This window comes from Postia placenta, assembly GCF_002117355.1.
Source record: "Postia placenta MAD-698-R-SB12 unplaced genomic scaffold POSPLAscaffold_24, whole genome shotgun sequence".
Lineage (NCBI taxonomy): Eukaryota > Fungi > Basidiomycota > Agaricomycetes > Polyporales > Adustoporiaceae > Rhodonia > Rhodonia placenta.
In genome coordinates, this window is record NW_020169855.1 from 162634 (window position 1) to 184862 (window position 22229).

General features: G+C 54.0%; 7 protein-coding genes across 7 annotated transcripts; 1 reads left to right on the forward strand and 6 right to left on the reverse strand.

Moving 5' to 3' along the window:
- Positions 1–788: 788 nt before the first annotated feature.
- Positions 789–2889, reverse strand: POSPLADRAFT_1160376 (hypothetical protein; the record flags this gene model as incomplete). Its single annotated transcript, XM_024487538.1, has 5 exons — positions 789–1078; positions 1247–1847; positions 1881–2049; positions 2114–2715; positions 2770–2889. 5 exons carry the CDS (start codon positions 2887–2889, stop codon positions 789–791), a joined length of 1782 nt encoding a protein of 593 aa, XP_024333055.1.
- A 1472-nt stretch (positions 2890–4361) lies between these two features.
- On the reverse strand, positions 4362–8273 carry POSPLADRAFT_1175320 (hypothetical protein; the record flags this gene model as incomplete). Its single annotated transcript, XM_024488343.1, has 12 exons — positions 4362–4818; positions 4933–5065; positions 5273–5296; positions 5421–5473; positions 6066–6081; positions 6325–6402; positions 6467–6580; positions 6646–6879; positions 7017–7251; positions 7559–7594; positions 7882–7953; positions 8098–8273. The coding sequence occupies 12 exons, from the start codon at positions 8271–8273 to the stop codon at positions 4733–4735; spliced, it is 1257 nt and encodes a 418-aa protein (XP_024333056.1). The 3' UTR covers positions 4362–4732.
- Positions 8274–9409: 1136 nt separating this feature from the next.
- Positions 9410–10428, reverse strand: POSPLADRAFT_1160602 (hypothetical protein; the record flags this gene model as incomplete). The annotated part of the gene is made up of 4 exons (XM_024487572.1): positions 9410–9664; positions 9859–10065; positions 10137–10332; positions 10370–10428. Coding segments are annotated over 4 exons (717 nt in total), but the record flags the coding sequence as incomplete, so codon positions are not given.
- Positions 10429–12105: 1677 nt separating this feature from the next.
- Positions 12106–12799, reverse strand: POSPLADRAFT_1079062 (hypothetical protein; the record flags this gene model as incomplete). The annotated part of the gene is made up of 3 exons (XM_024482977.1): positions 12106–12300; positions 12363–12553; positions 12607–12799. Coding segments are annotated over 3 exons (579 nt in total), but the record flags the coding sequence as incomplete, so codon positions are not given.
- Positions 12800–13021: 222 nt separating this feature from the next.
- Positions 13022–16810, reverse strand: POSPLADRAFT_1186762 (hypothetical protein; the record flags this gene model as incomplete). The annotated part of the gene is made up of 10 exons (XM_024489242.1): positions 13022–14350; positions 14411–14569; positions 14618–14955; positions 15006–15229; positions 15288–15347; positions 15401–15690; positions 15751–16098; positions 16192–16423; positions 16471–16568; positions 16625–16810. The coding sequence occupies 10 exons, from the start codon at positions 16808–16810 to the stop codon at positions 13022–13024; spliced, it is 3264 nt and encodes a 1087-aa protein (XP_024333059.1).
- A 694-nt stretch (positions 16811–17504) lies between these two features.
- Positions 17505–19397, forward strand: POSPLADRAFT_1160349 (hypothetical protein; the record flags this gene model as incomplete). Its single annotated transcript, XM_024487533.1, has 4 exons — positions 17505–18662; positions 18726–18914; positions 19154–19228; positions 19353–19397. The coding sequence occupies 4 exons, from the start codon at positions 17505–17507 to the stop codon at positions 19395–19397; spliced, it is 1467 nt and encodes a 488-aa protein (XP_024333060.1).
- A 378-nt stretch (positions 19398–19775) lies between these two features.
- POSPLADRAFT_1160566 (hypothetical protein) lies at positions 19776–22206 on the reverse strand (the record flags this gene model as incomplete). The annotated part of the gene is made up of 3 exons (XM_024487566.1): positions 19776–20123; positions 20185–21525; positions 21778–22206. 3 exons carry the CDS (start codon positions 22204–22206, stop codon positions 19776–19778), a joined length of 2118 nt encoding a protein of 705 aa, XP_024333061.1.
- Between the last annotated feature and the right edge of the window lie 23 nt (positions 22207–22229).

The following is a 22229-nucleotide window of genomic DNA, read 5'->3' on the forward strand; positions in this document are numbered from 1 at the left end:
TCGTGTGCGGCGCTGGCGCAAAGAGATGCCTCCATACCATAGCAGAGCCACCGGCATCTTGGCGCTTCCCGAGACCTCTCGCCCAGATCGCGATCGCAAAATGCTGCAGATAAGGTCTATTACCAGTTCTCCGCTCTACTCACTTATCGCGGCAGGGACCGTCACGCCCGCCTCGCTTCTCCACGTCCACATGTGTGTATGCCCTGTGCGCAGGGGCGGGACGTCGGATTATTTGCTCGTCTCGAGGAAAGGGGCTCTGCGGCTCATCTCACGGCGAGTGCCGACGAAAGCGCCGGGCATGCCAGCGATCGGTGCCCTTTCCCCAGCGTACGTGGCGTTAGGACAACTGGCTTCCATTACTCCTGACAGACTGAAGACGGAAACTGTACTTCCCGATGTCCGCGCCCGCTTATATAGCTACGCATGTCCTGCGAGGAGAGGATGACGCGCATGACGACACAGAAACTGGAATCATGTTACCCGAGCGACAACTGACCTCAAACATAGCAAACCACTGCCCGAATCGGGATGGAAGCCCTTTCCCGGGCTCAGACAAGCTAGACTGGCTCGGTCTCAGAGGATGGTGCCCCCGACGCGCCATATTGACGTCCGCGTCCCGCCGCCCTCGAGAGCGTGGCGTCCCCGGCATCCCCACCGACTGACTCCCCCTCCGGACCTTCATCGCAAGCTGTAGAGCCGACAGAATCAGGAATCTGTACGTCCTTTCTATGCTGGATCTTTGGAGACACGGGAGAAGAGAAAGATTGAAATGCGCTGTTCTTCAGCCTTCAGCGCGTCCTTCTCCACCACAACGCGCGCTGTCGGGTCGAGTGCGAAAAGGGAGTCTGTGCCTCGTAGCTGTCCATGTCAATGCCGCAGATGCCACATGATCCAGCCCACCGGCCCGACCCCATCCCAATCATCACGCGAGCTTTGATCTCAGCAGCACCGACACCAGTCGTACCGTAGATGTCCTCCGAGGCATACATCATATCAATCTCGAATTCAGTACATATCTGCGTCAGATCCTCGCCGTCAGGCCCACCTTCAGGCTTCCCAGCTGTAAGTAAATCAGCGGCTCTCCCACAATCGGCGGTGTATGGTCCTTCGGTGTCTTCTCCGACGCACCTGGGCGGCGTGAAGTATCTGGGGTCTCCGTGAGTTTCACCGCGTTCAGACATCTCAATCGCCATCAGACCGCTCAGACCGGTCCGGACGCGGTGCATGTTTGCTGAGGGTCACATACGCCGATACGAGCCGCTTGTGAGGTGCGTTCCTGGCGAGACTCCTGAGGGGATACGAGGACTGTGGCGCGATTCATCGGGCCCCTGACTCGACCAAAGGCTCTGGACGGCAAGGAAACCGACTCGCCCGGCGTGATGACCGCAAAACAGGCGGCCGACATTTCGCGGTGCTTGGTGTTTCAACCGGGCGAAGCCATCGTGAGTGATCGTGTGTCGGGCCCGTGCATGCTCATGCGTTCCCCGCAGGCGGTTGATCTTGTGAACGAGCGCCGTCCGCTTGGCCAGCTCTTGCGTGAGCCTGACACCAGCTTCAAGTGGGGTGGCCACTCGTAGCTGTTTGTGCTCCTCTTCAACAACTGCTGGGCGTGGCCCGTCCCTTCGAGCCGACCCCCACAGCCCCGATGTGCCATCTTGGGTCCCCGTCCTCGCAACCGCATGCCGATGCGATGCAAATTGCCGAGAGCAACGCACCACCGTATTCGTCTCGCCTGAACCCTGCCCTGTCTTCCTGAAAATGTGTCCGCTTACTTGTACCGCATGTCGTTGCTTGTAGCGATTGTTTGCTGGGCATTCCTTGTATTTGCATAACGTCACCGCATTCATCTGTCACTTGTACGGTCCAGTGCGCATACTAACAACACACATCGAAACAATTCTACATATATGCACGCACAGGACTGCATACTGTTCATAGGAGGAAGACAAGAAGAATGAGCATAGTCCAGTCGAAGGAGAGACTCTTGCATCGAGAGCTTCATCGTCCTCTCGATGACAACCGCCGGCAGCGTTGCGGATGGCCGAAACCCTTGTATGGGCACAGCATGTCCTGACAGCACTCGCTTCAACAGTGGTCACGGCGTGACGTGCACGAGGACGGCCCGGAATGATGCTGGGGCTGTTGCTGGGCAGCATCCTCGCTCGCGGTAGTGCGGACGAGATGCGCAAACGGGGGGAGTGTAGGACGTGTGGCCCGCCGCTGCGACCTGCCGTCCAGGCGGCCCTCGCCGTCCGCGCCAGGGCGGAGGGGATACGAACGCCGCGGGGTATACGTCGTCCGGACAGTGCGCCGCAGCTCCTGCATGACCGGGTCGGGGGATGCGGGCGAGCTACATGCCTGAGGAGCCAGTCGGGCTGGCGGAGCGGCGGGACGTGCGTCTCTCTGACGGCCTGTGCGCGTGCGATGCAGTGCGGCGGACTGCCCGCGGGAGGGGAGTGCATCGCGCCCCGAGCTCCTGCCGCTCGACAGGTCGAGCATATCGTACTTGGAGCCCCTAGAGCCGTCGTGGATCTGTGCGTCGGACGGCTCTCGCGTCTCAGGAATAGTACGGGCCTTACCTTGCTCTCCGAGAGGGAGAGAAGGCTGGACCGATGATGGGACAAAGACGGTGCTGCGCGGCTGTTGTGGATCCCTGCCAGGGTCGTTGCGCAGTCTCTGCCGCCTGTCGTATCCCTCGACCTTCCAGGTGAAGTACTGTACGACACGCCCGTCAGTTTCTGTTCATTGCAAGTCCCTCGGGCTACTTACTTTATCGGTAAAGGGCTCGCCTATCGCTAGTAGCTTCTTCTGTATTTGGGGTGGCTGGTGCTGGAGCCCAGGCTGAGCGGGGATGGTCAGCTGGGGATGAGGGACGATGGTGTTGGACATGATGAGGAACTGAGAGAGACAGTCGATGCTGCAACCGAGCACACCCTGCGTGCATTTTATGTTCGCGCATCTGTGGCGGCCCCGTCGGATGTGGTGAAGGTCGCCTGCGCATCTGAGCGAGGAGGACAGCGGACAGTCAAAGCTGAGGCTGATGTAGCGGCGGCTTGTTGTGATTCCTCATACGCCATTGCTGTGCTCTGCCATTGAGGCGTGACGTTTTGGATGAGAGGACAAAGCATTCCGCTGGAAGGGGAAGGAACGGCTGCCTGGAATAGGAAAGTACGGGGTGCACAGAAGCTCCCGGAAAGCGGAACGCTGCGGTAGGGTTCCGTGGGTCCATTCTCGTGCCTTGACTTGCCTGTTATGTGAACAAGCTGGGATCAAATTCTGCGTGGCGCCGCACGGTTTGTGTGCAGCGTGTGCTCTTTGTGTCCCTTGGATGTGGCGGAGTTTCCAGCGAGTGATTCTGCGGCGTTACCGATGCAGACAGTGCCCCTGTGCCTGTTTGCTCCCGCGAGATTGCAGGGCGTTGACGCCATAGTAAGTTATACTCAGCCCTACTGGTGAAAAGGTTACGGTTGTACTGATGCATGCAATGTAACACTGTAATGGGTGTTCTGCCTGGTGTGGAATTTAGTGCATGCGCTGACCTTCTTGTTGTGGAACAAGAGGAGCGGACAATCACGGCGGGCTGAAGTGACGGTGGCTTGCGCTTGGACCATGCAGATAGCAGTCAAGATGCGGCGCCTATCACGGATGACGAATATAGCGGATTTGATGTGGATTTGATGTTAGGTCGGGTCCAAGTTACACCACCTGACAGCTGATCTCGACTTCGCATACGGCCTAGGCTTATAAATGCACCTCAGGCCTGAGAGACTAAAGCGCGCTGCGCATATACCATATGAGGAAGTACAACTGCCACTTTCTGTCATTGATCTGCGTGGCGTGCACAAATATCTGGCAGCACGGCAGACCACGCTACCGTTGCTATACGTTCTGTTCGCGTTCGTCGTCCGCCACCGGTATATTTCTACCCCTTGGCGATTGGGTGACAAGTTGGCGCCGCAGCCACGAACGTGACAGCTGGACAAACCGCCGCTTTGCCTGACCATCATTCCTGAAGCCGCAACAAGTTCTCCGCATTGACCAAAGTGAGTGATCTCAGGAGAAAGGCGGGATACGTTGCTTGATATCCCGTTATGAGTGCTCTTCATCAGCAATTGAAACCTTCACTTCGGTAACGGGCTGGCAAAGCATATCGTACCGGTACCATACGCACCACCCTAGTATAGTGCTTTGGCCACTTTTGAATTTTCGCGATGCTTATCTAGTATCTAGTGACCAAAGCGAAGCATGGACAACACAACGCCACATAAAGTTGACCCGGGCCGTCGGCCCGTGCACATATTTAAATCCCGACTCGCAGCGTTCTCCTTCTATAAGTGACCCCGTCCCCTCAACTGTGAAAGCGCACAATAAGGCTATACAACATGTCTGTCCAACGACCCGTACGTCTTCTACAGCCGAATCAACTTGTCTAACGCTCTGATGTCCAACTTTTTATTTGCTTATATTCCACTCCGCCACCGACCCTCGTCGCAAGCAGAACCCATGGAGAAAGCTCTCTGTAGACATTTTCTTGCTGATTCTGGAGACAGGCTTAGATTCAGAACACGAAAGCCTAGAGCGTGTGCGCTTCGCGCTCTGCATAGCTTCTGTGTCTCGCATGTGGCGCAAATTGGCCACAGAACATTGTCCGAAGCTTTGGACATCCTGTCACATGTCACTCGAGTTCATTCCGGCCCCCGAGGTCATTTCTACGCTTCTTCATCGCTCGCAGTCACTCCCCCTCGACATCTGCGTCATTCTCAATGTTAGTCGATTTGATAACGAACGCTGTTACGGCATAGACCATTGCGTTGCACTCTGTGCGTCAATCCAGCAGCTTGTTCAGCACTCACAGCGATGGCACACATTGCGCATATTCGATGTTCTACCCTGCTTACCCCCTTTCGATCAGTGCGTCCAGCAGCTTCTCACTGTGTCGGCACCTGCTCTGGACACCCTGAGTTTGTGTCTCTTGATCCCGGAAACTTACACAATGCGTGTTTACAATGGCATTCCCTACGATGGTATCGACCTCAGCATGCTTCGAGCTCCCAATCTTCAGACTCTGTGCTTGGAACCGTCAACCAATGAACTAAACATGTGCAAGGCTGTTAAACAATTTCCATTACTTGCGAATCTTACATGGACCCCTCACTGGCGCAGGATTCTCTCGGTTGGACTCACGGTTCTCAAGTCTTTCAGCCTTCTTCGTGGATTACGCCATCTGTCTCTACAACTAACGCCAATCACAAACACAGACTCGCTGTCTTACAGCTCCCCCGTTATTCTCCCGGCACTAGAAATACTCGAAGTGACCAGCGGTGGGAGTCATGCAACGGGCATCATGCGGCTGTTCGCGTCAATCTCGGCACCCAAATTACATCGACTCGTCATGATTGATCGCTGGTCCGAAGACACACCGCTTTTTCGAGATCTACAGCAGCAGCGGGACCATTTTCCGTGTTTGCGCTCCCTGGTTGTGAAGGGAAACAATTATGTTGCTTGTTTTCCAAACTGTAGAACCTTGTGGAAGACCTTTCAGTCTGGCATTTTCCTTTCTATCAAGGTTGTGGGGACCACTGCATCAGAGGAAGAGTCACTATTCCCCGTCTATCCCGGCAAGCCTTTCAATCCATACAACATGCTCGAGGATTTGGCAAGTCCACACGACGGTGAATGGTATTTTCCGAAGCTCAAGGCTTTGACGATCAGCCACACGTCCGATGTGATAGGAGGCGCATTACGTCGCCTGATTGCAAACCGCATGCAGGCGAAGATGACAGATTCAGACCAAGGCATCGTTCAACTAGAGGAGATTCGAGTGCACAGCGACGCATCTTTTGATCAGTCCGATGTAGATGAGCTTCAGAAAAGCTTGTTGCGCTTCGTTCAGACGCGAGAGAGCCTGGATTGGGAAGAGTGCCGCTCCATTCATGAGTGCCGCGCTATAGAGCTGGTACGTGTCATCGTCGATTCTTCCAACAAATACCTGCTGACAAGTATCTAGATCTTTGATGAATGACGCTATGCTTACAACGCCCACAGTTCTTTCGTATCTGACGTACATGTATATAGGTTCGGCTATGTATGTGCCATTATCGTATAAATAGCTACGTTCAAGTAGTGCTAGTGGCGATGTGACCGGTCAGCTGCCAAGATATAAGTGAGAACAGCTGGTCCTTGGCTAAGACTCCGCAAATCAACGGCGAAGAGCTAAAGACATAGCGGGTGCAATCAAATACATCAAGCATCAATACTCGGCCGTCTCACCAACACGTCCACTAACGGCTGAATACTCGACCGCGAGACGTGGAGAATACCTACCAACGTCATGTCATCGACAGTGATGGACCCTGGGCCAAGACGCCACGCTGGATCGCTCGTCGGAACCAGTGCGCGCTTCTGTAAGCAGTCTCGTCAGTGTGGCCGGATAACCCGCTCGAAATGGCGACAGTCTCTGACGCACCTGGCAGAACTCTACGAGCACCTTCGCGATCACCTCGACCAACCTGTCCATACTAACCGTCCGCCCGCCCGTCCGGATCATGATCTGCTTCGTGAAAGGCTCGTATCCCGGCCACTGGCGTTGCCCAGCGTCAACCATCAGATGAATTCGCATCGTTAACCTAGCGATGCGATGCGTACCAGAATGCGCAGGGACACCTTCGTGCACGTCATGTCGTCTGGGAGCGCCGGAAGCGCTCGCCCCTCGAGCCCCTCCGTCTCGCCTCGCAAGATGGCCGCTAGCGGTATGCCAGCGGCGCCATGTATGCGAAAAGCGGAGATGACTCGGGGCTTGAATGTTCTGTCTTTGGACGCATATATCTCTTGTGGTACCCTGACACGTTGCGTGACAAAGTTGGCATGAAACACAGTGTCCTGTGTATCAATCGTCGAGTGTGCGAGTGAGTACTGGCAAATGACGGAAGTGGAAGTGGGTGTGTACCGTTGGGGTAGAGAATGCACCAGTGAGGGAGGAACATATGCTCAGCTGAGCGTTCACATCGTTCGGGTACCACGGATGACTGTCCCTCAGTCGATACATCCTCGCTTTCAGGGGTCTGTATGTGTGGTTCTGGTGACATAGCAACCCTCTCGCATATTTGTAGGAGCGGAAACCCAGAGGATGCTTGCTGGGGCAGCAGAATATCCGTGGCGCAGCCATCGTGCTCCTCAAGAAATTCAATGCCGATGTCCCAGCACACATCTGGGTTTACGTGGTATGGGATATACACATACCTCCAGCTTTTCCTGTAGACAACCAATTAGAGGGGTTGAAGGGCGAACTGAAGTAGAACTAACACTCATAGGCGGCAGACAAATACATGGCTTTCTGCGCATGTATAGCAATAGCAACGACTGCTTCTACCAGGGTCCAAGATCCGGGCACCAGATAATATACATTTCTAGCAGGCGGTAGCATTCGCGGATAACAGTAGAGCTTGGTCAAAATATAAGCGGAGTATATGCACGTGGGATGTGTAGGAGGATGTGTTGTGTGGCCCGTGGAAGATTCGTTAGCAAGGGCTCAGTTATACGTTAAAAACTTATGGCACACCTTTCATACACCGTGCGTAGAGACCCTTGACCGAAACTGCAAGACCTAAGCGTGCGGGGCCCCATAGCGTAAAAGTCACGACAAAACGGGTCGGAGGACTTGGACTTGATAGGGGCCGGAGACAGTTGGCGAGACCTCCGAAGGTCAACATATAGACTCGCCAAGGGGAAGTCAGCGAGATATCTCGGTCGTATATAGTGTACGTATCCTACGCCAAGGAGTACCGGACGTATAGATATAGATACAAGTCTTTCCTCTCTCAATCATCATCCGATATGGAAGAAGCGTTCAAACACGTTCAGGTGTACTGTTGGTTGGCGCACCGCCTATAGTAGAGGGTTTCCTCACCATTGCCGTAATTGTAACCGTGACCCATACGCACTAATCGCGTAGACCTATTAGACACAGTACCAGGGATGCTATGAGAATTCTTTTGCATATATGTTTATGAGAGGTGCACTGGAATGTACATTTCGCCGCCACAAATAGCTGTGCTCATCTCATCGCATTTCCAGTTACAACAGCATACGCGCGCTCACCTTTTCCCGAGACAATTGGCAATACACATACCCTTCGTTCCAGTAGATTGATGTGCAAGTTTCTTTTGCAATAGGTGGACACTGGATGGCCGCTTTTGATTACTGTCGGACAGTGGGTATCCATGAAAGGTTTGCGAATACAATACTTTCCCGGCACGAAGATATTGCATGTACATAGGGATTATCGCATGCCCTTTTGCGTCCAATTTGAACGGAGGCAAAAGGATGCGCCCGAGCCTTCCTTTCTTGTCGAGCGTCTCGCAGACGTCGTCACGTCTATCACGCTTGTTTCCGCACGAGTGACAAATGCGTTACCTTCTGCCAGCTGTCTGATTTATCCCGAGTCAAGCTCATTGAAGGTGCAAGGGAACGGCCAGTGGCAAAAGCCGCAGTGCTTGTTGGGTGGCATCGGAATATGACACACCAAAAATAGACATGACATGCCAGAAAGCAGGGAAAGCGAACTGAGGCCTGAAAGCAGGACTTTGGCTTTGATGGCATTCGATAAGCACAATGTTCCGTACGGCTTGACTGCAGGGAGACCAATAAAGCTAGAATCCGTTTCAATAACTTAATGCATATTATTATCGTCTGCGTGCCCGCCGCAACATTCGAACTTGGTAGCGATGAAGCGCCATTCGCGTGCTTGGGGTAAAAATGATGTCCGCCCATCAAAGCCACTACGCTGCTGCCACAGTGGTCTTACGAGAGCAGAGTAGATATTTTCTTCAAGACTCCGCAGGCTCCGACCATCCGCATCCGACGAGAAAACAAGGCACATTTATCATGGCGAACGCGAGTGATGCGAATCAAGGCGTGCGCCATTGTTGGCGAACAGAGTGCCGCAGCCACAACTATTACATTGCAAGAACTCCGCTAATCACCCTGACATTGGTGCGGGTCATGTGGCGGCCGCAGATTCATTTGGATACCTCTTTTTCAAACGAGCCGGACGGCTAGAGAACATTCGAGTCCACACCTACACATCCTTCGACCAGTCTGACACACAAACGAGCCTCGAGAGAAGCCTCCGCATTTAGTGCTCACACACGGGGAAGAGCTGATAGTAGGGATGACTCCCTTGTCGAGCCTTGCGCCGTGAAGCTGGTACGTAAGGTTAGCGACGTATCCGTTGAAGTATACTGAGATATTGCTATATGGATGTTGCGGGTGTGGTGCCGACATATTGCTTTGCCCGTCTGCCTTTTGTTTCGACTTTATATTGCATCCCGGCCCGATTGACCGAATCATGTATGTTGTATGAAAATTTGTAGCCATTCAGATTTCTGTCTGGAATCGCTGTGACACTCAATTATTGCAAATGATTTAAATGGGAAGTGGAGTGCTCAGCGGAGTAGTGGCGACGCTGCAGCGCTTTTGTATGATTCCACGCATCCGCCTTCAAAGGTACGATGGTTATATTGACCGCTACATTCGCAAGTTTGTCTATTGAGCGGTCGAAATAAGCATGTTTTCTTCGGTAAGAAATCTGTAACGAGAGCGACTCGAAGTCCACGGTGCGCAACTCTTGACAATGGCCGTGAGTTGCGCACAATAGGTCAGTGTTCTACGGCAACTTTAGAGCGAGTCAAGTTCGGTCTATTAATACGAATCATACCGGACTCGACTCGAAGTTAGCGTCACCTCAGTACAGTTCACAGGCACGGAAGCAAATAATCGCTGGGTAATGTGTTATGAAAAGACTGCCTACACATCCATAGTGATGACCTCCACAGGACATGGCACCTCAATCGCACCTACCCACAGGCCGCCCATATCTTGAATTGACTGTCCGCTAGCTGAAGCGCCTTGCGCCTTCTGACCTTTGTAGCGCCGCTGTGCAGGCATCTCAATCACGACGACAACTTGCAAGATTCCATCCGTCCTTGATGGCTTCGATGCGTAGCCATCTTGACGTGGCGGTGTACATCCGAGCAGAACCTCTCCCGGACGCATCACGGACAATGGCTGAACGAGTACATTGGGAGACAGGGAAGCGCGTTACAGATCGACGGGTAATGATCTGTTCTAGCACTCACCAACATGCGTGCCCACATCGTCCATGGCTCAGCCTTCGCATCCGCCCTGACTGAAAGAATGTCCCACAGCCGCGGCTTCTCGAGAGAGACTTGAAGAAGCGGTGGAGAAGGCCGCCTAACGCGCCACGTTCTCCATAGCACGATGAGCAGCAGAGTGCACGCGGCTACGACGCACACGGCCGCGATGACGGCTGTCCTATGAGAGACAGTCGATTGGTTGGGCGAAGGCGTACGTTGCGGTCCTGAGGGGCTGGGTCGCGTATTCTGGGGGAGTGCTATCGCTGTCGCACCCTGTTTAAAGACGAGTGGGCTCCTTGTGTGTATGACCTGCTCACCTTCCATTATTTACTGCAGGAGGGAGGCTGCGTGGAGACGGCAAGCCTGAGCAAAGAACCGCTGGGACAAAAGTCGAATGGTGCGTCGCAGCGGAGCAGAAAGCACGCGAAGGGGATGGGATCGGCACTTGGGGCAAGCGCCAAAGCCAGCAGAACGAGTCACTTTGAACGTGTTCTGTCATATAGCCAGGACAGTTCTTTGCGACGTGCAGATCGAAACCTATAATCGGCACTGCAGATGTGACCACAGTCAATGAGTGCCGAGACCTTCTGAAACGCAGCGGTTCCGTGGCTCTGACTAACGGAGTAGACCCTGAACCCGACATGAAGGTGAGAAGTCACAACTAGGTTTGGCGCCTTACCAAAATTCGTATTCCATCTGAGGATGCGATAACGAAGACACGCCCCAATCACTGCCCGGCTAAACTGTCTGCTGGAAGCTGAGCGCGAAAGCCCGGTTGACAAGCAGCACAACGAGCAAAGTGGTCTCAGCTGTTGGATAGATAAAATGCAGCAAAGGTTACCAATCGTGAGTTGAATAGCAACCGATCATTACGAAGGGAACGTGTACGCATCGGTACCGCTCAGCGTGTCACCTTGACTGCGGTAGAGTCATCCATTTGATCAGCTGATGCAGAAATACTGCGGCTATCGACCGAGTGTCTTCGAACGATCCGTCGAACAATTGTCGATGTCGATACGGAGGAGTCAGACGCTGTCAGGGTAGAAGGGCACGATGGGTTCTTCATGCATCGAAGCAATCGCACCAGTGGAAAACAATTTCAACTTGAACAGAAACCACAAACACAGCGTTCTCAAAGGCAAAGAAGCACTCACATCCGATAACTGTGAGGCACGTTTCATCTTGAGTCACTGTTCGACCTGTTCCCTACTGCCCATGGTAGAGCAGCATTCTCACCGGTCGACAGTTGACCGTGGAAGACACTTCAAATTCGCCTGCATGAGGACCCGGTAAGACGCTTTGGCCCGGGTAATCAATCAGAAAAGCTCTGCAGTATATTAGTGCTCGAGGCGCCGACTGCTGCGAGTGGTGCCGGCTGGTACTAACTAGCACTTCGGAGAGCGTCGGGCCAGGCTGCGTGAGGTATCCAAACCCAGTCGCAGTCGTCGAATTTAAACGAGCAACACGATAGTCGGAGGACGTTAACAAGTCACATATGGCCTTGAACGTCGTATCCCAAGCCGAGGCGGATCATTGCCTGTTTAAGCGTATTACCAGCGCTAGTGTGACGACGCGCACATCTTCGAGGAGATCGATCATAGCGCCATGATCCACTGTAAAGCTAGGAACGCCATTATGCGGTGTCTACGGGACGTTTCCGTGAGATACATGATTTTCTGATACAGTTACATGTAATTATCATCATCATCAAGTAACTGAGAAGCAATAGCAAGCTCAGGTGCCCACCCCGTTGCCGAACCAATTTCCTATCCAAACTTTGGGCCATACACCACATAATAAAATTGACGGTCACCACCGATGAATATAACGTACAGTAAAATCACAACTTGTTAGGCAGTATTCCCCGAGCTAGAAAAAAGTCCACCGGGTGGCCGTGTAATTTTCCTGACGTCGCGCGTGTGAAGGCAAAATCGATGAGCGCTGCACCTTCGAATACTCTGCGCAGTTCTTCCTCGTCAAAGCCATGCTGGTGAGCGACGATGTGTCCGCCATCCGGAAATATCTCGCCGTGGAGGGTGCTCTTCATAATGTCCGCAACTAATAGCGAGCCTCCAGGCTTCAGGAAAGTGGAAATAATGCGCGTGGTGTCTTCGATGGACGAGAAGTGATGGTATGCAAGTGCGCACTGAAGCGCAGAGAACCTTAGTACCACAAGCGTCGGCAAGAATCCGATTCCGATATACGCACGACGATCACATCGAACTTTTGGCCATTGAGCTCGTTGGTGGAGCCTTTAAGCTCGACGCAGACGGCTTGCATTTCCCCTGGTGCCAAGCCCTGATTCGATGCTCTGAGATTGAACTGCTCGACCATGCCAGGACTGATGTCGACCCCGACAATCGATCTGACATAAGGACAAAGCTCGCGGGAAATCAATCCTGCATCCATTCCGTCAGACATATGAGCATATGAGCCCTAAGGACATGCATACCTGTCCCACATGCAAAGTCCATCATCGCCGTGCTATCTTCGTCGAGAAGAGAAGGATATGTCTTCCTTATGGCTTGTCCAAGCCGGCGGGCTAATTCCAGAGCATGAGGACGGTCATCGTACTCGTGGGCCGTCTCGTTAAAATGGTCTCTGTTCGCCGAGGCAAACTCATGAGGGTGCTCATGGCCATGGTGTGCACCTGGTGACAAGTCCGATGGCTGGGACATCGCTGAGGCGAAAAGCGTTGGCGCCCATGCGCGAATGATGCAGGCGAGTAGGTTTGATGAAGGTGTATCCAGTATGGCAGCGTCTTTCTGAATGTGTACGTAGTAGACATAGTGTGTGATACAGAGAGCGAATTGAGCAGATAAATAGATTTAAATACGAAGACAATGACTATGAGCTATGGGTCAGGATTACCTGAGGGACAAGCAGCCACCGAACTTCTTCCGCGCGACAACATCCATCTTCTGCTTGACCTCGCGGAATGCCGCCCACCACGCACGACCAACGCTCTCTGATGTGACTTGCCCCTCCGTAACGGAAATCTCGCAAGAAGCATGTTCCCAGACGCCAAAATGCCGTCTCAACAACACGAGCCACCATTTCGCCACCGCCACCGCCTTCTCGACACCAGTATCCGTAGACCGCGAACTGTCCACACACTGCGTCAAAAACTTAGCGAAATAGTCGACATCCCTCTGATTAGGCGGGTGCTCCTTGAACCCGTTAACCCATGCTTCGATCACTCGTTGAACGTCGTCTGTCTCAGTGAAGTGCAGCTTTTCGCCCTTCGTCTTGCCTTGCTGCTTAAGAGTGGGCGGGTCAATATATTTCGCACGGGGTGGCGGTGCTCGATAATACGGAACCAGCGGCGGCTTGAGCTTCCTTGGCTTGAGTGGCCTGCGTTGGCTAAGGTAGACGGTGGCACCGGGTCTCTTCAGCTGACGAGCCGCAGACAACTGCTCTCGCTGCAGATCGACCGGGAGCACGGCGAAGACTTCCGGGTCGATATTGAGCTTTCGCAGCTCCTTCTCTGAAACATTGACAACAGAGGGCCCTGCACGCCTCAGGAACAGCGAGCTCTTCTGCGGCGAAATGGCAGACCGACTACGTGGTGCGAGCTGCTGAGTGATGCGTCTGACATTTGTCCCCTTCACTGTGATCTTGGTCTTGCGCATTATCGGGATTGATGGAGAACGACTGCGAGATGCTGCTTCTGTACGAAGATCAGGGGTGACTGACCTACGTTTGTACTCCCCCTCCAACTCCTGTCGTACATCGTCGGGGAGAGCCTGGAAGATAGACAAATCTACTTGGGAAAAAGACGGCAGGTCGAAGACTTCCGGCTTCATGACTGGCTTTGCTTGAGCTGCTGGCGGTGGCTCGATGATCTGAATGTCATCGTCCTGCGATGGTGGTTGAACTACAATAGCAGGCGCCTTATCTCCCTTAGTGTCGACGTTGGCGGACTGTGCGTGTGGCATCGGCGTTAGCTCGGTTGCCGCCTTCGACTTGAAGGGGAGAACTGCTTGACCGGTTTCGATAGTGCTAGCCGCCGCACTCTTCTCTAGTTTCTGGATCTGGATACTGATACCTCGCAGCTCTTTGTGGTCGAAATTGAAACTCTTGAGAAGCCTCCATGCTAATTCGCCAATAAGCTGTGGATCGCTCGTTGCATGCCCGCCAGGTGCAATGAGGGGCGCCTGTTTGCTGAATGTCTCGCAAAGACCGTGACCCATGAACTACGCGAAACAACGCAGTGGTGAAATGAGAGTAAGAGATTGTGAAAGTGAAATGCATACCTTGGGAGCTTCTACTGGAGCCTTCGGATCTCGTTTCATGATCTTCAAGGTCAAGGAGCGACCGCGCATGTCAATGCTATCGAGGCGACGAGCAACCTCTTCCGCCATCTGAGATACGAATGTCGCCGCTTGTGCATTGTTCTCGAAGCGGATGCCATACTACAAGAAGTCAGCAGCATAATGAACCAGATGGGAAGAACCACACACATTGATATCGCAGGATACCGACTTGCGCGGCTTGTCCGACTCGAGCTTGCAATCGTCGATGCCGCGTATGGCCTTGTACAATATCTCGCCCATGCCCTTCCCCAACGCATCGCACAGCATCGCCTTACTCCGATCTGCCAGCTCGCCCAGAGTAGTCGTGCCGAGCCTCTCGAGGGCCTTCTGGCGCGCGGAGTACCCAAAGCCATGCAGGTCATCGATGTCGAGCGGCGCAAGTAGCGCCTGCGCATCCTGTGGCAGGATGCGAAAGGATCCAGCGGGCTTGGCCTTGCGTGAGGCAACACGTGCGAGCATGATGTTGTGTGCGATACCGATGCTAACTGCTAGTGGTCAGAGAATGCACGGTCTTGTGGTAAATGACGGTACATACCTTCACATCCTGTGACCTTCCTGACTTGTGCACGAATAGCTTCGGCGAAACCTTTCGCATGATCGGCTGGGGAGGTCGATAGGTCTTGACTGCGAGCCATCTCAGCACAGATGCGTTTGACGCTACCAGTTACGTCGATGAGCGCTTCGTCCACGGAGACAGCCTGTAGGTCATCCGCGTGTGCCATCAGAATGGTGTAGAATTGCAACGACAGTTGTTTGTATCTGCGGAACTATTAGCGCGCTTTTCTTTTTCTTGAGACGCAGAGAGATGGGCACTCACCGCTGGAACTCATATGGCATCGTCAATAGTGTCGGACAGAGCTTGCGAGCCTGCTGCAAGCTGTAAATCCCGATTCAGCCTACGTCTTGGAATCAATGCGTGATTAGACCGACCTCATGCCGCTCCTGATCCCAAATTTCCTGGCTTCGTAGCTGGCGCTCGCGATTTCACTAGTACTGGAAGCACCGCCCTGATTGCCCTGTGAGTGACACACGACAACAGGCTTGCCGCGCAAGTGCGGGCGATCAATCAAACCTGCCGATACAAAGAAGCTGTCAAAGTCGCAGTGCATGATGACCCGCTCTTCCGCGTCGGCCGGCTGCTCCCTTGCCTTGCCTTTCCCCTTGCCCGCAGAGCGCATCACAAACTGCGCACCGCGCATGCTGACACCGTCTTCCCCCTTCTGGCCGCCCAGGTTCTGCCGCATGACCTCTGCAACCACGCCGTCTTCCTCCCCAGACACCGCACCGTCACCACTATGGCCCCAGACTGCCGCCTGCCCGCTCTCGACGTGTTCCTGTGCCTCTATGATGAGAGTCCGCAGCTCCGCCTTCCACGTCGACAGGTGGTGCAAGCGCGAGTTGCGGTAGTACCCCTCAATAAAGTCCGGCGCGACCGACGTGTGCGCCGCACGCCACGAGGGGTCCGCCATCGCGCGTTCAGCATGCAGGTTTGACTTGTGCGCAGCGTAGCCGGAGACGCGGGCGGCTTGCTCGGGAGTCGCGGGGTCGGTGGTGTATAACGGCTGTATGGAAGACTGTTCGGTCCCCCTCTCTTTGGTCGGTGTCTGTGGAGGGGAACAAGGGGCAGACTGTGCGTCTGGCAGATGAGACGGCCCTGCTTCATGCTCGGTGGATACAGTGCTCTCCATAGGGCTCTTGGTAGCATCTGCGAGCAAACTGACTGTCGCCACCTTATTCGAATTTTGCGAGGCAAGCCCTTCGAAGAGTGACATTCGCGCGCTCCTCCTTCCTTGCGTCTGTTCTACTCGCTCTCCCGGGCGGAAGGCAAAATTGTGCCATGGAAGTAACACACCTGCCCTTGCACTCTCAACCAGCCATTCTGGGCGCACGACCTTCATGTGCTTGAATTCACGGATCTTGGCTGGGGTGAGGATACAAGTGACGATGTGCGTCCTGCGATACGTGAGCAATCCGCGGCGACAAGACTTGGATGAGCTTACACGAGGCCCTTCTTGTCCAAGTAAGGGTGGTAGATACCTCCGTATCGGACGATGAGCTGCCGGAGGTCTTGAACAGATGGCTCAGTCCAGCCGTTAATCTGCGAAGCGGGTCAGTTTTGAAGCAGAGCAAAGAAAGCCACAGGTGTTGACGCACGTATATCTGCAGCCCGTGGAATAGTCTCGTCGTCGCATCTTGCTTATTCCCTTCCATGTCCATCTCGGTGTTCTGGATCTGCAGCTTGGCACGCTTCCGTGTCATGTACTCGCCAAACTCGCCGAAACGCGATGCGCCGTAAGTATCCGACGACAGATACGACACACTATCAGCATCGGCGTGCATGGATTTCAGCACTTGGTGAAACTTGGTCCCGTCCTCACTGTCGTCGTCTGGAGATCGCGCGCGCTTCTTGAGGCCTGGCTGAGCCGGAGGCGGCGCACCAGAGTAGGGATCTTCGTCAAGCTGCATAGACGGCTTCGCAGGGATCTGGGCAGTATCTTCGAGAGGCATGTTGCTGATTGCCTCGACGAAAGCAGGGTCATCGTCGTAGTAGTCCGACGACGCACTTCCCTGTGTCGGCATGATGAACAGAGAACATTCATCAATCCTAGCAGACTCGATGGAACAAAGGCACCAGCTGATAAGTCGTGTGGTTTGATTGAGTAAGAAATATACTGGGTCCCGCAAGCTATATCTCGGCTCGCGTATCAAGCAGATCTCTAAGGATTGCAGAATTGAAAGACGGGAGTAGTTTAAGAAGAAACGCCCGCCTCCGAGTCCAGCGCTACATGTCGGCAAATGCCGGTCCCGTGCCCAATGGAGAAGAGACCTACTTCCTTGTCCAGCCACAAACCTACTGGCACAACAGCAACTTCGTGTCTTAAGTCCAAACGACTGCATTTGCAAGGAATACTGTTGAAATCACAAGCATTAGCAATGGCGTACGTGTATAGTATTCATTCTACCCATTCTACCTGCCTCGTCTATTCTGAATCCTGGGCCACGTAGACTGAGCGACCTCGCACCTTTGGATAAAATGCCTATAGAGATATTCTCCCTGATCATTGAAAGCGGTTCCGAGGAATCGGACAGCCTCATGCGCGTGCGCTTTGTCCTGCGTGCTGCATCTGTATCTCGCGCCTGGCGCCAGCTCGTCTTGAGTACGCCGTCGCTCTGGACCACCATCCACGTCTCTCTTCCTTACAGACCACCTATTACCATCCTGTCGACCATGCTCGAACGGTCTCGCGCATTGACGCTCGACATCGATATCGATTGGGTCCATCCAGGAGTTCCGTATCTGCGACAACCAGTGTCACAGGACCTTCCGGAACCCGACGCGGACTACATCCACGGCGTCATGAACCTGCTCACCGGGCATATGGTGCGGTGGCGGAGCCTCGATATGTGTACAGACTACGATGAACCCGAGACGAACCTCTTGCCGCTTTTGATTGGGACAGCACCTGTCCTGAAGACGTTCCGTCTATTTTACGAGGACACCTTTCTGTCCAGTGAAGAAGAAGAAGAAGATGCTGCAGTCGACTTTCGTCGATTCGCAGCGCCCCACCTCGATTTTCTGCACTTAGAGTCACTGCCTTCTTGCGAGGACCTGGCAAGTGCTATTAAGCAGTTTCCATCGGTCACGGAAGTAACATGGTGTGAGAAGCTCGAGCCATGGCTGCGATATGAGGGCCCGCAGCTCATGCAGATCTTTGAGCCTCTCCGTGCACTTAGACGCCTAAATCTCGGTGCACTCGGCTTCGAGGATTGGGATGCATGGCCGCCGAGTGACACTGTGGTTCAGACTAGCCTGCCTGCGCTTGAAGTGATCGAGTTCTGTGATACGGCGTACCACATCGTTGGCGACATCCTGGCGAACATCTTGGCGCCGTGTCTACGTCAGGTCAACATCCTCGATGCTCAGCACGTCGACGACATCGGTTCCACGTTTCAGGGATTCTTCAACCATTCGACTCGATTCCCGCATCTGCACTCACTGGTCCTCGAGGTTTCTCCCCCTTCAATTGGCTGCATACCGGATGCAGGGTCATTATGGGCGGTGTTCGGTTTTTTCCGTTCCATTCGCATTGTCGCCTGTGAATACCGACGATGCTATCTAGAAGATATCCTGCGCTCTTTGTCCTTCGCCCACACAGATGGCTGGTATTTCCCAAGGCTGAAGAGGTTGACGGTCTGTCCTACATCCGGGGTCATAGTAGATCTGCTGCGCCGCATTGTGCATAATCGTGTTCAGGCCGAGGCCGAGGCCCCGGGCGAAGGCGTCACACGCCTAGAAACACTCAAGGTGTACGGCAAAGTGCCCATTGATCAATCCGCCGTCGACGATCTCAAAAAAGCCGTATCGACTTTGAAATGGACGTCGGGAAAGCCGAACTGGGACGTCGACAAATACCCCTTTGGCCAGTACCACAGCATAGAACTGGTATGTTCCCGTAGCAGATGCTGTCCTTGGACGTCTCTACAGCTGTCTTCAGATAAACGAAGTTGACGACGCTTAAACAAAACCAGACTCTGGCGAACGGAGTTGGCTCTACCTAAATCATTGCATTCTATGGCTATCCCTACGAGATCATGTTCGCCATCGAGGACATAGAAGAGACATCACAGCCCGTCAAGTAATCTAAGAACTATAGATACATGGTACTTGTGTCCCAATCACAGAAACCCTCTGTATCGCCGGAGGCGAACTGTGACCTTGAGCCCGAGCGTCGGCTGAATTGGAATCCCGACTCCGAAGTCAGTAAAAAACACTTACGAACTCATGTTGCTGCTATCACATCTAGTCTCCCACGAGCTGCGGCACAGAGACATCTTATTGCGTCGGTCTTCGTGAGCGCTCGCAGAGCCTATGCATGGTTAGCTTGACCAAGAGGGGATTATTCGTAAGGCACAAAGCCCGTCCTGATCGATTTTGTGCATGAACACTCCATACCAACGCGCGTGACTGCTGTGCTGTGCACCTACGCCATAACAGACATTTTGTACTTGAGTCGGAGAGTCGGAGAGCCGATCAGCAGCCGTTAGTCCACCCTGACAGCGGGCGAAACAACTTCATCAATAAAAGTATGATCCAGAAGAATGTTAATAAACAACATATGTTCGAGCACTTATATATTTGACCGAGCATCCAAGTAGATTTGCATGCCTTGGAGTTACAGCAGGTTCCAATCCACTGTTGCCTCCGTTCGGTGAGGGGGCTTTATGTGAAGACTGTAGTCATGCTATGTTGTTATTATCTCTAACGAGACTTAGAACGAGTAGCGCCCTCGCATTGAGATTTCCCTCACCAAATGAAGACGATGAAAGTAATTTGCAACAATTCGAGCTCGGAAGTGCACGAGCGCTTGTCGGATCTATCTTTGGACAACATCAGGGCGTCTATCGACGCTTGCGGTCGGCGATTGCCGAATTGGGCAAGGCGCTTTCCCAAAATGGAACAATGAGTGGAATACAATAACGACGCGAACGACAATAGCATTGTCAACAACAAGCGCACCATGGCAATAAAATCCATACAATCAATTTCAGGCGCACTGCTGGCCTTGCCACGCTGCTCGTCTTTCTCCTCCCTCCACTCACGACCTCCTTTGGCCTGCACGACATGCTCGCGAGCCTTTTTGCCATCCCACTCCTTTACGGCGCGTCTGTTGGTGAGCATCTACTAGAACAATTGGCTCGGATTGTGCACTTACCCAGGAGACACAGCTGCGCAATCCGTGTCGGTCGTCTGCGTTGCCGGCCAATGCCTCGAAGGATTCACGAACACAACGCGTGAGTTTGCCTAATTGCTCCCAAGTTTGACCAGCATCCTGATATTTCGCAGTGGGAGCGACCCTATCTGCATCTGGCGCCGCAACGAACCTCCGTTTACTCCCAGGACAGTACTCCTCGACGACTAACCCCGCGCTCCTCCATGATATCCTCACGTCTTCAAGCGCCTCGCTCTCCGCATCCCCTGGCTTTTCAGCCAATTCATCTGTCTCACTTCCGCTAAACGTGGAACTGCAGCCCGGTATTGCATTGTATCCTAGCGCGAACTTCTCCGGCCAAGCCACCTTCACCGCATTACCTACTAATGGTTCCTCGGCGAACAGTTCCAAGCAGACACAGAGCTCCGCTGGCTCCTTTGCCCTTGCGTCTAACATGTGGGCGTCGTTCGCGGGCTCTTCTTCAAACGACCGTGTCATTTTCTGGGACTCTGTTCCTGATGTGTCACAGCTGCCATCAAGTACGCTGAACAACCCTCTGGCGCTGCTCGAGATGCAGTCTTCCGCATGCTCGCCTCCGTGCGCCGGTGCGGGCGTGTGCTCAACGGCGGGCAAGTGTGTCTGTCCAACGGGTTTCACCGGTTCCTCGTGCGAGTCCTGCGCAGAGGGATTCTTCGGGCCGACATGCCAGCCTTGCCCCGCGGACTGCGAGAAGTGCGACCAAGGCTTGCAAGGGACCGGAAAGTGCCTTGTGCCGGAAGTCAGCAACCCTCCGTCCAGCTGCGACTGCATCAACGGAGTCTGCGGCTCGGATGGTGCATGTTCATGCAACGCCGGGTGGACAACCGCATCCAACGGAACCGCCTGCGCGAAGTGTGCGACGGGATACTTCCTCGATTCCAGCGGGAATTGTGAGGGTGAGTGAAAATGGTGTATCCTCATGTTCATACACTGACTCAGAGCCCAGTCTGTGCACTTGGCTGCACCGAATGTGCGGACAGTACGGGCGACTGTATTACCTGCAAGTCGGGTTTTACGCAGAGCGCCAGCGATGCCACCCAGTGCACCGCAGCACAGTCCACCACATCCGGCGGAACGGTCTGCCCCAGCGAGTCCTTCAGTAACGGCACACAATGCGTACAATGCTCCTCGCTCTGTCAGACGTGCAACGGCCCGACATCGAACGACTGCATCATTTGTGGCGCGGGCACGTATAGCCTCAACGGCAGCTGCGTATCGACGAATAGCGAGGGCGTGTGCGAGAACTCGAACTTGATCGCCAACAACAACAAGCACGAGTGTGATAGTATGTGTTCTCCGAGCAATCTAATGAGTGTGATTCACTGATCATCATATATCACAGGTTGTCCCGCCAAGTGCACGAAGTGCGAGATCCCGAACTTCACTGTGGCATCGACGGTCAATCAAGCACAATGCACTGGGTGTCTTCCCGGATATGTTCTGTCTGGTGGCGCCTGTATCGAGAGCTGCCCGTCGGGTACATTCCTCAGCCCGAAGGATAACTTGACTTGCACCGGTATGCTTTCCTAGGTTCTGATAAGAACAATGCACTGATACCTCCGTCATAGCTTGCGACTCTTCCTGCGGCACTTGCGCTGGATCGTCCACCTTCTGTTTGACTTGCGCCAACAACAAGCTCGCATCCAACGGGTCATGCGTCTCTTCATGTCCGTCCAATACCTTCAGCTCCTCCGGCTCGTGCCTGGCGTGCCACCCCGACTGCGCGACATGCTCCGGCGGCTCCTTCAACCAGTGCTCCAGCTGCAACTCGGACCTCCCCGTGCTGACGAACGGGCGCTGCCTGCCGACCTGCGCCCAGTCGCAGTTCTTCGACACCACGTCCTCCTCCTGCCAGTCCTGCGACTCGAGCTGCTCCAGCTGCTCCGGCGCGGGGCCGAGCGCCTGCCTCGCGTGCTCCAGCTCCAGCCAGGTCCTCCGCGGGGGCACCTGCGTCGCCGCGGGCTGCAGCGGCTCCAGCAGCGTCATCGCCGGGCTCGGCGTCTGCCTCT